This window comes from Furipterus horrens, unplaced genomic scaffold, assembly GCF_987537825.1.
Source record: "Furipterus horrens unplaced genomic scaffold, mFurHor1.1.pri manual_scaffold_2, whole genome shotgun sequence".
Lineage (NCBI taxonomy): Eukaryota > Metazoa > Chordata > Mammalia > Chiroptera > Furipteridae > Furipterus > Furipterus horrens.
Window position 1 is genome coordinate 184,179,345 of NW_028327172.1, and position 15,865 is coordinate 184,195,209.

Below are 15,865 nucleotides of genomic sequence, written 5' to 3' on the forward strand. Positions count from 1 at the left end.
AACACTTTAGAAAACTGTGAATTATAAACCAAACAAACCAAAAGACCTGAATGGATATGGAAAAGGCTCAAGCTCACTATGTTCTAGGAGAATTAAGGAACACTCCCATCACCTACACATACCTTGGCTTCCCCAAGTTCTTTATCAGCAGTCTCAAGCACTTCTTCTTTATGTCTTTCCAACTGCTGTGCTAACTGGTCTATTTCAGTTAACTCTTGGCAGAGTTTTTCATTTTTGTTACTTAAGTTAACTACCTCAGTAGTCACTGTTTCCTTGGTTTCCATAAGCTCTTGTATACGCTTCTCCAGGTCTTTATTAGCTTGCTGAAGAAAGTCAACCTAAATTGAATTTATAATTTGTAAGAAACATGAAAAGGAAGATTATCCTAAATACTAAATTTTTAAAATAATATTTCAAAATACGATATTGTTAAAATAACAAAAATTAAAACCACTATTTTACATTCACAAACTTACACTGTTTTGATTTGCAAAACTGAAAACTTTTAAGCATTAAAGGACAAGTAAAAAATTTGTGTGAACATTTTTCCAACATACATCAAGTTCTAAAAATATGATGAGAATATCCCCATAACGTTATTACTCTAGACTATGCCATCCAACGTAGTGGCCACCAGCATCCAAATGCGGCTACTGAGCACTTTAAATGCGGCTAGTCCAAACTGAGATGTGCTATAAATGTAAAATACACACAAGAGTTTAAAGACCTAGCACAAGAAAAATAAAGAGAATGTAAAATACCTCAATTATATATTACAACATGAATTACAGATTGAAATATTTTAGATATATTGAGATAAATACACTATTAAAATCAATTTCACCTGTTTCTTTTTACTTTTTATATCTGACTAGAAACTTTTACATTACATTTGTGGCTCATAAAGTATTTTTATTGGGCAGCACTGCCCTAGCACTACTGCTGATATTGGTGTCTTCCTCTGTTCTGGTTCATCCCAGGCAGCACTGACATGTCTAAATTTCTAAAGATCATGTGTTATGCTTTACAGACCTGTTCTCTCACTTTTAGGCCAAATGCATGGCAAGGAATCTCTTACATAAGTAGTTAAAAACTACAAGTTTAATATTTGTATTTATTTTTTAAATCATCTTTCTTACATTATAGAAGAAATATAGCCACAAAATTTTTGAAAATAAAGTCATGAATAAGAATATCCCATCACATAAAGATAAATTTTATTAGTATATTTTGGTTTTTTTCTTCCAGTGTTTCCTGAGTTTATATACACATTTTTTAAAAAGAAAATTAAAGATCATATTGTATCTAGTTTATTTTCTTCTTTTAAATATTTAACATTATGGTGTATATACTCCTGCCTCAATAAATATTCTTTACAAATGTGACTTTTCAATAGCTGCCCCCTATATCTGAATACATTGGCTCTATCAAGTTTTCTCTACTGTATATAATACTTCAGTGAACCATCCTGTTACTTTTACAAACCCATGGACTATTATAAATAGTTAGGAGCTTATACGCTCAGTAAAATAATGATAAAAGTCATTACCTGAATATTTAAATGAGCAATAAGCTTTTCGTTGGATTTATTTTTAGTCTCCAGAGAGAGGATGTCAGAGGAGCGGCCACCATCCAATGCAATGGACAGTCGTTCTATTTCTCTTTCTCTTAGTTCAATCTAAAGATATAAAGTCATGCCATTTTAAAATATACAGTTTTGAACTAAAATGATTAACATTGAATAAACATTTATTTGGCTATACTTCCATTTTCTTATGTTGAACAAGATATATAGAGATTAACATTCATATATGTACCCACACTTTTATGAGATTATGAAATACATATATGTAGAGCAAAAATAAAAAGCACATGTCAACATAAGAACTGTCAATGTAGCTTTCATAAGTATTTCAATTAAATAGATTTTTCCTAATTTAGTTTTTGAGTTTTTTTTCTCCTCTTAAGGTTAGGTATATTTATATAAAAAGAAACTTGAGTATTTAAACTGAGTCTTAATTACTTCAGTGCTTAGTGGAATAAATGTAAAATAAACAAATTTAAAACACAAAGAAAAATGAACTGCTACTGAAACAGTATTAAAAACAATAGAAAGCTTGTTTGAATTTAATTATCTATCATTTAGAAAACAACAGATGTATAATCACAAAGATCACTGTCATCATGAATTCACACTTATTCACATGCAAGAACTTGGAAAAACCCAGATACTTTCAAGCTTTGGTTTTAAAAAATATTGAAAACAAACACCAAGCATTCAATTCACCAATTACTGAGTACAGCTCTAGGTACAAAAAGATAAATAAAACATGGCCCCTGACTTTCAGGAACACAGCTTTCCAGGGAAAACTAGCAGTAAAATATGTTTTTAATGGTAGAATAAAGGAAATAGGTATATGGCACCAAAGTAGTTAAGGGAATAAAGTGATTTACTCGTTATGATTTGTGCATAATTGTGGAGATTAGTGCAGGTCTTATCAAATACATGAGGCTCAGAAAGGTAAGTGATGCTATGAAGAGGGGGAAGGATGTTCTAGACAGTAACACAGAGCATAAAACAACATGGTGTGTGTGAGGGAGCAGAAACGGCTCAGTATGACTGGGCTGTAAGGTGCAAGGAAACTAATGGTTGGAGATGAGTCTGAAGAACTGGGCAGGAAATGATTATGATAAATACTTAATATTTAGCCAAGGAGAACGATTACTCTGAACTAAAGGATGAATTTGATAAGAATAAAACCAGAGACAGGGAAACATACCATAGGAATGGATGAGAGAAGATGAAGGCCTAAAATAAAATAGTGGGACAGGGCAGAGCAGAACAATCACTGTACGGAGTGCTCAGGCAGGAGAACGGACAGAACGAGACACGCAGATGTGAAGGGAAGAGCATAAGATCGGAGAAGACTATAGGATGTTGGCTGGTGCAGATGGGGATGGTCCCAAAGGAGGGCACATGGGAGGAAACAGATTTGAGGCAGAAGATAAATTCAGTACTAGGCGTATGAGCACGAAGAGCCTTTATCCAAGTGGAGACGCCCAGTGGTGAGCTGGACATACGGGTCTGCAGCTCAGGAGAGAGGTTCAACATAAGGCAATATTTTAAATCGAGAAAGTGGATGAGACTACCTGAGAAAACATACAGGGACAGGAGAAAGGGTCAAATCCTGGAAAACAGTAATATTTCAGGGAATGGGCAAAGGAAAAAAGCAAAGATAAATAAGAGGTTAAAAGAAAAAAAAAGAAAGCCAAAGGAAAATGAAGTAATGAAGAGTTCAATGAGAAATGATCAATAATGTCAAATACTACATAGTGGGTCAAGAAAAGAAAGACTAAAAGTGTCCTTTTGGATCTAGCAGTAAATGTCACTGGTGTCATTAACCAGATCCATTTATTGGGGTGGGGGGTGGGGTGGGGGGCAGAAGCCAGACTGCAATAGGTTAAGGAGTGAGCAGGAGGTAAAAGAACTGGAGACAGAAGAGTAAGACTCTCTAGAGAAGCTGCAGTGAGGAAGAAGAAGGTGTTAGCAAGCTGGAGAGGCAGGTAAGGGATTTTTTTAAGGGGTGGTAGTGGTGACTATCATAGCACCTTCTCGCATGACTGCTATGAAGCTTAAAAGACTTAATAATTATAAAGTAGTCACATAAGTGTTTAGTAAAGAAAGAATAATCAATAAAAGCAAGGTATTAAGGAAAGGAGAAGAAATGGACCAAAACCGGAAGCAGAAAGACTAAACCTTAAACTGGAAGAACATTATCCTATCCATTAAATCTTCAGAGCCTGAGTGTGAATACTGCTAATTTTAAAGGTAAAGATAGGAAGGTGAAACAAGGTGATATCCTGAGGAGGTGGGTATTATAGGTTGGAGAAATAGTTGAGAGAAGAGCAACATTTAGAATACATGCTGAGAAAAACAGAACTCAAGGGGGAAGAAAAGACAGGCAGCAGAGTGGACGTAGCTGAGATTGATAACCACAATAAATTGGCAGTTTTCATCAGAACAGTCAGGCTATTTTCTCCAGATACCTCAGCCACCTTCCAGAGATGGTGAAGACTGGTGGGTTTCTGTTCATAAAGTACTTCGAAAAAATGTTATGAAAATATGATTTAAGTTTAAAAAATACCAATAATATTCAACTCGTGTGTATATTTGATAGTATCGACATCTCTCCATAAAGTTTTTTGGCTGACATTACTATAATTTCTTTTCTTTTAACTCCATTTTTTTCCAAATAATCTTCAAAGTACTTTACGAATATAAGAGTTATACCAACACATAAGTTAAATCTGTATTTGCACGTACAAATCACATCACTCCAAAAAAATGCAGAAAATGAAAAATGGGTTACCCAATTTAAACTCCAGTAAGCATATTGAGAAAGCAAGCCTGCAATTACCCAAATCAGGATTTAGTCAAAACACCAACAGAAAGTTTGAAAGAACTAAAGTTGCATGGTTGTGATCTACGTCTGCACCTATTAATTCCCCCACTTCTTCAGAAAACTGTTTTATGAGATACTATTTCTTGCAGGGAAAAAAAAAAGGCAACATAAGAGTAACTTCCTAAGAGATTTATGTTCAAAATGACAAAATTTATAAGTTTAAAATAAAACAACGAATTAAAAGACCATTATAGAGCCCAGCATACTTTAATAAAATACCTCCTAGATGAAGACAGTAATATGGTCATAAAATTATATTTGGGGAAGTAGATGATTCACCTAAAAGAAAAACAAAATAAAACTAAACGAGAAACTACTATTCACCTAAATGAATAATGAAGCAAACTGCTTTAAAGCCATCTAAGCCACTCCAGCTAGTAACTCTATTAACAAATTGATGAAAAAGATAAAAGCTGTATAAAAACTCGGTATCAGTAATAGCAAATATAACCCAATTCTATTAACAACCAAAGTATACCCACCTTAATCCCTACTATGCAAATAAATAGAAATCCTACCTGCTTGTTATAATCACTGAGCCCACTTTCCATCACTGTTAATTTTTCTTGTAACTGGTGTACTTCCTGTTGTAGTTCCTGAATTCTGAAACACATTCATAGCTAATGCCAATATACTTTTGTTAAGAAATATAAAATAACAAGAAATAAAACTAGACACATTCTTTTATAAATTCTCTACTTTCTGTTTCCCAATGAATTATAAAGTGTTGTGTCATGCAGAGAATAACATCTTGTAGTTATTTTCCTAAGAACAGATAAAAAATTGAATAGCAAAATCTAGTGGTATATCATTTGAAACTCAGACCTACTATTGAATTTTGATCCTTGGGACAACTCTTTGAGATGCTGCTGCTAATTCTTAGGTTCAGAAAATTGAGTGTATTCAAAATTCCTAACATTATTAAGTGAAATAAGGACCTTAAATGGGTTTTCTGATCCTTACTGACCTGTATTTAATAATAAACTACCCTATAATCCTGGAAAGAAAAAAAATATTGAGAAATACTACAATTTCCCAAGTAATTACAGCAAAAAAACAGCTCCTCTTTTCTGGCACTTGTTAATTCTAACAGAATCAAGATTTGTCCAAATTACCTGAATTCTACAATTGCTCAAATGTATTTGTACTACATCCAACCTTTCCAAGTATTAACATATACAGTATATAACACAGCCACTTTCATACTGAAAAGATAAAGCCTGAAGCCAGGCCTGCTTTTAAAAGATTTTCTATGGGGTGCAGTCAGAGAGGCTGGGCACAGCTTGTCCCTACTATTACTGGAACCAACATTTTCTACTAACCTAGGTTTAGGAGAAGAGCACATACCCAACTGCACTCATGTAAATGCATAAATGACTGAATGAAAACACAATATGAATGTGCAAACTAAGACAAACACGATAATCAAGAGACAAATGCCACCTATGATGGTTTGATAGAATAGAAAAATAATGAGAAAGACAAAGACAGAAAATGATATATATACAGCCAAAAAAACTCCTTAAATAATACTAACACATTGTCTAAGAAGTCCTAGATTATAACTGTAATGGAGGAACACAAACTATTTCATGGTTAAGGTCAGCTAACTACATAAATACAGGTACATAATATTGTGTGAGGATAACTGAGCTAAGGAATCCTAATGAGTACCTCAACCAAAGTTCTTTTTTAGGTTGTTATATTGAGATTAATAAAGTCGAAAAATTGCCCCATATTCTCTGCATAATCTACAAAATTAAAAGTTATCTGCAAAAAAAAAAAAAAAAAAAAGTTATCTGCACTACCTCCATTGGTGTGTTCCATATTTTAAAATGTTTCTCCAGCTATGACCGTAAAAGCTATCACTAGAGCTCTCTTGCTTCTTTGAACCCCTTTTACTTCTCTTACTGGCATTCTGTGTATTTCTCTTGTCTTATTTTCACTACCAGATTGTAAACTTCTCAAAAGCAGCAATGCCATTTTCTTCGTTTTTACATCCCCAAAACACTTACATTGAGCCTTCCCTTGAAAGCTTGACAAAGTTTTAATTGAACAAAATTTATATCTGACTGCAATTTAAGCAAATACAAACCTACAGAGCTAAAAAATCATGGAGCAAGAACTTCAAAGCCAGTTATGTCTCTATCCATGTCCATTGGCATTTGACTTAAATCTGAAGTAACAGTGTCTTGGAAAAGATAACTTCACTTTGAATGATGAAACTAAACATCAAAGCAACTCTACTGAAATAGGTTCTAGATGGCACTAAATTGTTTTAAAGCAAATATGGACAGAAACATCAGGCATATGATCTATCTGAAATGGAAGTTTCAAAATAAGTAAAAACATTATATATGCAGAATACATTCAGAAAGAAATTTACTGAGTGCTTGTGCAAAGTTCTCTGTTAGGCACTGGAGATATAACAAAGAGACAAAAGTCCTACAATCAAGAAATTTACAGTTAATCAAGTGATCAATTAACTAAAGTCCACAAAAAATTATTTAATGTACCTATTATCAGCCACTTGCAGGAGGTCTGCAATATAAGGGTCATCTGGCTGAGGAACTGGATAGGAACTGACTTCAGAAGGAGGGACTGGTTCATCAATTTGCATACGCTGGCGCCTAAAAGCAATATTTCTTTTCTTGCCACCTAAAAGAACAAACGTGTATTTCAAAAAATTAAAAAGAAAAAAACCATTGTCTTAAATAGTCCAGAAGGTTAGCCATTTTGTTATAAAGTATGTCTCTAGCTCATATTATATAGAGATAAGATATTTCTCCCCTACATATAAATAACCACCCTGATCTTTACATGATGCCTTCCTGAAAACCTCAACAGACATGGCATGAAACAAGTTTCATTTTCTGCCTGATTGGCATGTGTGTCCAGATTTAATCTGCTCTTTCACTACATTGGAACCAGATATTGTCAAGAATAAAACTTGAGTGTACCTTGTGTTTATTATGTGAGCTCAAGAAGTCACCACCAATAGAAAACTGTCAAACAAGGAGCCTAAGGCAGCAAGAACTGCCTTAATACACAACCTTATTAAGGAATGCCAAAAGAGCAGATAACTGAAATTTTAAGTAGCAAAATTAGTTATAATGGAATGTCACCTGTAATATAAAATCATGCTATAACCTGAATTAGTAGGGAATGTTTTATTAATTAACCTTAAAAATAGCAGGAGTAATTTCTTTTTATGAATATATATACCCTGCCTTAGTGCAAATCACATGGATACCTTTTCTAGCATCTAGCCAAGATTAGACATATACTTAAAAAAATTCCTGACCTTCACAAAGAAAAACATAACCCACAACTCTGTCTTCCTTAGAATCCTAACAAATTTGGTAAACTCTTATCTCTCATTTTGAGGATGAAGCAACTGAGTCAAACATACTTAAATGACCTGCTTCTGGTTATACACCTATACAAGACAAACCATTTTCTTCTTCCCTTATCTACTGATTTTCTTCCTTGGTTGCTCCTCAGTTTTTTTTAATGAACTTCTTCCATCAGTCCCTTAAATACAAACTTCCTAAGGCCTGTCTTTGGTTCTCCTCTCTTCCCAGACCACACAATCTTACTAGATCAATTTCCAAGATATTCCAATGACTCCCAACTTGAATCTCTGTTGGGGACCACACGTCTAAGAACCGACCTGCACATCCCACCATACTAGGAATCTCAATGTAAATGCCCCATGTAACACCCTCAACACATGCAAAAGTGGGACTCCTGCTCTACCTCCCACATTCCCTATCTTAAGAAATAGTACCATCATCTACCCACTGAGTCCCTTGACACAGAAATCTGAGAATACCTCTTACCTTCCAAGTCTACCACATTCAGTTACTATCTACAGATCACACCTCCTGAATCTCTCTTGAAACTATCCCATTCTTTTCTCAGGAAACCAGATTATCCTCTTTTTTTCTCAACCATCTATTTACTCATGAGATCCTTCCCACTTCCCCCCATCCTCTCTGCTGTTGGCTCACAGTCCGCCTCTCCATCTCATCTCCTGCCATCTTGAGCTCCACCGAGTCTTCCCCACCTAATCTGTCAACTGTCATGAGTTTCCCTCTCCACTCAGCTTCAAGTACACACCAACATGAAGGTGCTTGGGCTTTGTTACCACTGAGAACTATGCTAGCTTCTAGATCTTCAACTCCCTTCTGATCATAATCTTCATCTGACCAAATTACTATCACCCTACACCATGCTCTTTAATCTCTCAGTCTCTACCCAGTCTCATTATCCAATACTTTCCTACACCTCATTTACATCTATAATCTCGATCCCATGGTTCATATACCTCAATGATCTTGTCACTAGTCCTGGACATTCTTCCACCAACTTTATGCCCGGACAACCATGAACTTGGATATGCCCCATCATTTCTTTTCTCTTCCTCGAGAACTACTGAGCATAAAGCTAAAAATAGTAAAATAAATTAAGAAAGTGTATCTTTTCCAAATTCTGAGTATGGATTACTTTAATAACTAAAATAATAATGATAATAGAAAAGAGAATTTAAAACAGTGATTAAGAAAATAAAACCCTGGCCCCTAAAGTTAGACTTCTTACATCTAAGAAGCTATTACTATATAAGTTTCTAAGCACATGCAAGAAATACTATTCAGAAATAAATGAAGAAGTTTACGTGACTATCCAAATATATCTTACCAAATACTAAAGACTAAGCATGAATATCCAAAGTCCTATTTCAGTTAATAGCTTAAATGTCTTTAAAAGATTAGACGTATCTCATCTGTTTGAAGAACAGACTTACCTGGAGTTTGTACGACAGCATGCAAATTCTTTTCTTGAAGTTGTTGAATTTTTTCATTCTTAGCTTTGCTCTCTTTCTCCAAAAGTTTGAGTTTATGAACATATTGGTTATTTAGAAATTTTAGATCAGCTGTTTCATGTGCACACTTCTTCAATGTAGTTTTCAACTCTTAAAAGATTCAAAGACTATTTTACATATTAAGAAATCTATAAAGTTCTTCCACTTCAAAAAATCCAAAAAGTCATCAATTTGAAAGGCTCTATCTGATTTTTATGCATGCTTTGTTTGAAAGGCTATCTACCACTATTAACAAAACTGCAAATAAGTCATTAAGCACAAAAACGGAATTATATTTTTCTTCTGCTGTATGAGCTTAAACTAAACCACGACTTTTGATCCAGTAAATTGGGTATAAAGCTAATATATTAGATTCATACCATGTTTTGGACAGGGCTTTCAAGTAAGAAGAATTTATAATACTATAGCCATAGAATCACCCTTTTCCCAGTACTTTTGAAAATTATTTGATTGTACCTTCTAGCTCAAAGACAGAGTATTAATCAGAATGATGTATGGCTTTTAACTCTCTTAATCTTCCCATTTTCAGTATAGAAAAAACAAGTTGTTTCAAGAATATTCCCTGAATTCCAGTATTTAATTTTTTCTAGAGCAATTGTAAATCTAAACACTTAATCCAGATACAGTGTAGACAAATACAGATATGGAATGAAAATTTGTTTCACTTCTCAGGAATTCTTCCTACTGTTAGCAAGATCATCACATTTTTAAATCAATAGTTTGAAATCAGACTAGCCTGTCACGTACATAAAATGAAAAGGGCACAAATACGGCATTAAAAAAAAAAAAAATCACAAAATTTTACCTTTAATTTGTTGGGCTGATTGCTCTCTCAATTTCATTAATTCCAGGTATAATTCATTATTTTCCCTGCTCAATTTTGAATTTTCAAGTTTATAAGGTTCCAAGACAAAATCAAAATTGGCACTCTCTTTTTCAGATTTTGCAGCAGATAATTTTGATTTCCGAAGACTTTCTGTTGTATGAACTAGGTCACTACAATTAAAGAACAGAAAATGTAAATACAAGGAAACATTCCATTAACTTTCTAATAACTAAAAAAAGAATTAGAAATGGCTCCCATATGTTAACACTAAGTGAATTCAAATCTAAAAACAAACACTAGGAGTCTTTCAAGTACCAGGAAGTATTAAAATTTTTATCAAAACAAGATCTGATTGAAAGTTATACATTATATACACAGTTAGAATCATCTTTGAATCTCCCCTCTCACTCATTCCCCCATGTGCCATTAGTCACCTGATCCTGTGGAATCTGTGAAATTTATTTGTTCATTCAGCAAATATTTGAGTGCCTGCTAGATGCTGAGTGCCAGGTACACAATAAATAAGAATCAGTTCCTTACCTTGAAGAACATAGACCAGTGGATTATTTACTCCAACAATATTTATTGAACAGAGAACAAAATAAAGAATCCACTGTCATGAGTTTAAATTTTACTGTTTGTCAAGAAGTTATAATACTATGTGATAAACTCAACAAATATTTCAGTGCCTACTATTTGTTCAGCCTGTCCTTGGTATAGCAGTGATAAAGTCAATGTCAAGTCTCACGGAATTTGAATTCTAAAGGAAAGTCAAAAAGAAGTTCCCAATAATAATACGTAGTTAACATGGCATGTAACAGACGTGACAGAGTCCTGCAGACCATATAGCTAACGAAGCACAAGGACAAGGGAAGAGGGAAAGGAGAAAGAAACTTTACAGGCAAATAAAGCAGCATATAGAGACCACCGATGAGAGTATACATAAGTTTAAGGAGCTCCAAGTGGTTCAATACATGGAAGATGAAGCTGCAGGGAATAGATCAGGAAGGGTTTTTAAGGCCATTCTGAGGACCATAAAATATTTTCATCCATTCTTTCTTTTCTATCATCATCTCTTACAGTCCTACTGGAGCGACTTTCAACCTTTTTCTCATCTCATGGCACACAGAAACTAATTACTAAAATTCTGCAGCACAGCAAAATATATTTTTTGCCAATCTTAAAAAAATATAGGTATAATTTTGATTCAGCCACACCAGATGACTATTATTTTGTTGGCTGCTGTCATTTTTTAATTTAACAATTTACGGAAAAAGAGGTGAGTGCCCCTGACCAAATAGTCAGGTATTGCACTTTCTTAAAAGATTTTATTTTTAGAGGGGAAGGAAGGGAGAAAGAAAGGGAGAGAAACATCAATGTGTGGTTGCCTCTCACACGCTTCCAGCTGGGGACCTGGCCCACAACCCAGGCACGTGCCCTGACCAGAAATCAAACCAGTGACCTTTTAGTTTGCGGGATGATGCTCTACCCACTGAGCAACACCAGTCAGGGCTGGTATTGCAGGTTTTAAAAATTCTAGTGGCACACCAGAATGCCTGACATGCGCACCTGTTGCAAATCTCTGTCCTATTGAAATAGCTCCCTAAGCAATTTCCCTGCTCCAATCTCAAACCACAGTAATACAGCTCTTGTGGCAAAGAAGATCAGAAAGGATCTTTCAGTTAAGGTAGCATATAATACCTAAAGAAATGACTAACCACATATTAGAAGACCATTATTAAAATAATAGTAATTAAAGACCAGTGAGTGAGGCTGACATAGAACTCCTAATTATATCAGAAAATCACATTAAAAACCCTGTAATTCTATTCACAGGGAAAACTCTCAGAAATGTTTACTCTGGGTGGTATAGTGTGAATGGTAACCCCTAGGATGGGGAGGTCCTGAAATAATGATGGAGGAGTAGGACATGAGATGAATAGATGCACTTTAGATGATTTGAGGGCTTTTTGGAAATCTACCCATTGCTGTACTGAAGCATGAAGTTCAATCAGAAACCAGGTAAATGGGATTAAGGATCATACAGGGTTAGAACTGTATTTTCATCTTACCTGAATAGTTTTTCTACCAAAGGTAAACACTCCACTGTCAGAGTCTGGCGGTATCCCAACTGATCCAATCTTTTTCTAATGTTAATATACTTTCTTTCTGCAGCTGTGGTCATCTTGTCTTCCAAAACTAGTTTTATTCACTTCCAAAAATTAAAGTCCTAAAAGAAAAGAGTAAAATATCATTCTCTTACTACAGCTATTATTATTATTTAAATATTTTATTTATTTAGCTTTAGAGAACGGAAGAGAAAGAAACAGCCATCTTGCTTCTTGCACACCCCCAACCAGGGAAATGGCCTGCAACTGAGGCATGTGCACCAATTGGGACTCGAACCAGCAACTTTTTAACTTGTGGGACGATGCCCAACCCACTAAAGAACACCAGTCAGGGCTACAGTTATTATTATTTCATAATAAGAAGAAAAGATTCTTTTAATAGGAAGCAATTATATTTTCTCTTGAGGTAGGCAGACTTTTGGACTACTTAGATTAATTTAAATAGAGTACGTATGATATTCTTGTTGTTGAATTAAAATCAGTATCTGTTCATAAACCTATATGTAAAAGTGAAAACAATAAAATTTCTAGAAGAAAAATAAGCGTATTTTCCTGAGCCTAAGGTAGACAGACTCCTTAGAGAAGCCTCTTTAAAAAGCACTAAATATAAAAGAAAAACTTAAAAATTTTCATCAAATTAAAAATGTATGCTCATCAAAATATTCCATTAAGAAAACAAAAAGGCAAACAAAAGTGGGAGAGAATATTGGTAACATCTAACAAAGGATTTGTATAAGGTACATATAAAAAACTCTTACAATTCAACTCTTAATAAAGACAAATAGCCTCATAAGAGAATGAGCTAAAGACTTGAAAAGGCACCTTGCAAAAGATATCTGAATGGGAATAATCATATGAAAATGTGCTTAATACCATTAGTCATCAGAGAAATAATATTAAAATCACAATGAGGTACAATTTCACCCATACTGGAATGGCCATAATTAAAAGTACAACGCCAAAAGTTGTTAAGGATTTGGAGCAACTGGAATCCTTACACTGACGAGAGTGTAAAATCACTGTGGAAAATATCTGACAATTTCTTATAAAGTTAAACACACTACTACTATATAACTCTGTAATTCTACAAGGACATGAAAATAAACATCTACGATGAAACTGTATAAGAATCTTCAAAGCAGCTTTATTCGTAACAGCCCAAACTGGAAACAAACTATATATTCATCAACCACAGGATAAACTATGATGTATTTATACAATGTAATACTTCCCAGGAATAAAAGGGAAGGAACTACACACATGTATCAACCACATGGATGAATATGAATAACATTATTTGAGCAACAGTAGCCACCTGTATGATTCCATTTATATAAAGTTCAACAACAAGCAAAATTAAACTATGTGAACAGAAATTAGAACAGCAAGGAGCCTGGGGCTGTGTGCAGACTGACTGGAAGGGTTGAAAGGGAACTTTCTGGAATGATGAAAATATATTGATTGGGGTAGTGGTTACACAAGTGTATGTATTTACCAAAGCTTTTCAATTAAGTACACTTAAGATCTGTGAGTTTCACCACGTAAATTTTACTTCTATTATACAAAGCACACAAACACATAAATATCTCTATACACGTTTTTACCCTTGTTTTTGAAAATACTTAAGAATATATTTTCTATCAATCTGCACTAAAATGTAGTTATCCAATGGTCACTTCTTTAGAAACTTGGTTCTTTTCTAAGCTTTGCCAGGAAAATATAGTGCCAGTACTCTAAACCAAATAAAAACTTTTACATCCCTACTGTTCTTCACAATTTATAAACCGTGAATACATGAAAACTTTGATCCTCACAACTACTGGGTCAGGCAGAGATCAAAGGTGACCTCCCTCTGCAAAGATGAGGACAGGCTGACCGACCCTCAAGAGTAACTTTCCCAAACCACAGGGCCACAAAGTGCGTGGGCAGTCAGGGCTCTGAAGTCCTGTCCAGCAGGCTGGTTTCTGTATCATGCCACCTCGACTTACCAAATTACTTGTACCTGTCCTTGATTACTACGTCTACAAATCTTACTTTTTTCACTCTCCCTAACCTTTTCTTCTTAGTGGCATCCCTTTGGACTTTCTAGGTTCCTTCCACAGAAGGGACCTGACTCATGCGTGCACGATGTTTTACAGAAACTCCTGGAGTCGTCAGAGATACATGTCAGACCAAGAACTAGCAGGGCTTCAACCACTGAAACATTTCCTCTCTTGGTTACCCAGAAATAATACTTCCTCACATCCTGGAGGGAGGGAGGTCCCCCACGCTTCCGCATACGCATAGGCGTTCAGAACTATTCACCTGCTTAACTCTTGGGGGGGGGTGGTGACGTCTGAAAACCAGTACATCTTATTTTACTGAAGTCTCCTGTGTGTATGTATGCACAGGGGCTAAATCAAACCAAAACAATCTTAAGTGAGGTTGTCTCGGAGCCCTTCCTCCCTTAAAAAATAGTAGAGACTGGAAGTTTGAGAGGATGTAGTTAAAGGTGTAGGACAAAGATGAACGGATAGCGCTCGTCCTCAACTTTGGGGCATTTCTGTGTTTACAAAGAGCAAGTATGATTCTTATACGAAGGGGGCCTTTTAACTTAAATCAAACCATCCGTCGGTATTGGCAGGTCTGCACGGATGGCGCGGACCCCCGTGCGGAGCCGGACAGGAGGCAATCAGGGAGCCGCAGCAGCCCCAGGAGGACCTCCGGCCCGCTGCTTACGGTCCGGGTGGAAGGGAAGGTGTGTCGGACCCGGAGCGTGCGGGGACTCTCCGCGCCCCGCCCCGCCCGGCCCGGGCCCACTTCCTCCAGCGGCCGCGCGGCCTCTCTCCCGGCAGCGCCCGGGCCCGACCCGCGGGGACCGCCGGGGAGGTGAGGGGGCCGCCGCCCCGCCAGGTCCTACAGCCCCCGCGGCCGCCCTCACCCGCAGCTCCGGCCGCCGCTCCCTCCGCCCGCGGTCGCATCGCCCTCAAGCCTGCCTTCCTCGTTGGCTCCTTCCGTCCCAAACACAGGCTCCAGCGCTAGGACAGTTTGAAAATGGCGCGGAGAGAGGATCCCAGGCGCTGCGCAGGAGGTGCCGCCGTTGCCTCGGTAACGGGAGCAGCGGACGAGGCAGCGCGCGGCGGGAGCGCGCCCAGCGGCGATGGCGACGAGGGTGGCGCTGGGCCCCCGGTGCCCGGAAACGGGTCGGCCTGGGCGGTGCGAGGCCACGGCGCCCCCCGGCGGCCAGCAAACCCAGAAACGCAGCGGACGTCAGAGATGGCGTCCTACTGTCTCCCGGTGCGGTGACATCTGGCCGGGTTGAAACGCAGCCCCAAGCCGGTTCCTGCCGAGGATTAACCTTCACCGGCAAGGTGGACGCCTACTCACCGGGTAAACTCCAGCTTTAAAAGTCACATTGTCTTTGCAGCTTTCCCCGACAGCCATCTAATACAGTCCTTGTTCCCACACCCACGTCCCAACAAGGCTGTGTATATCCTTATACAGCAAGTCCGTACTTAGCGTGTTGACTTTAAGCAAAAGGATGTATAACTAAACCAGTTCACCATTGGCTAATAGATATAAA

The 15,865-nt window shown here is 36.9% G+C and overlaps 1 protein-coding gene across 1 annotated transcript in view; it reads right to left on the reverse strand.

Moving 5' to 3' along the window:
- CEP135 (centrosomal protein 135) overlaps positions 1 to 15,436 on the reverse strand; it is a 63,284-nt gene extending 47,848 nt beyond the window's left edge. The window contains exons 1-8 of the mRNA XM_090268160.1: positions 15,224 to 15,436; positions 12,247 to 12,404; positions 10,154 to 10,344; positions 9,271 to 9,438; positions 6,980 to 7,121; positions 4,982 to 5,066; positions 1,550 to 1,678; positions 123 to 338 (exon numbers count right to left, since the gene is read on the reverse strand). Coding sequence (XP_090124286.1) covers positions 123 to 338; positions 1,550 to 1,678; positions 4,982 to 5,066; positions 6,980 to 7,121; positions 9,271 to 9,438; positions 10,154 to 10,344; positions 12,247 to 12,359 — 1,044 coding nt within the window. The 5' untranslated portion in view covers positions 12,360 to 12,404; positions 15,224 to 15,436. The remainder of the gene's footprint in view (positions 1 to 122; positions 339 to 1,549; positions 1,679 to 4,981; positions 5,067 to 6,979; positions 7,122 to 9,270; positions 9,439 to 10,153; positions 10,345 to 12,246; positions 12,405 to 15,223) is intronic.
- Positions 15,437 to 15,865: the final 429 nt, after the last annotated feature.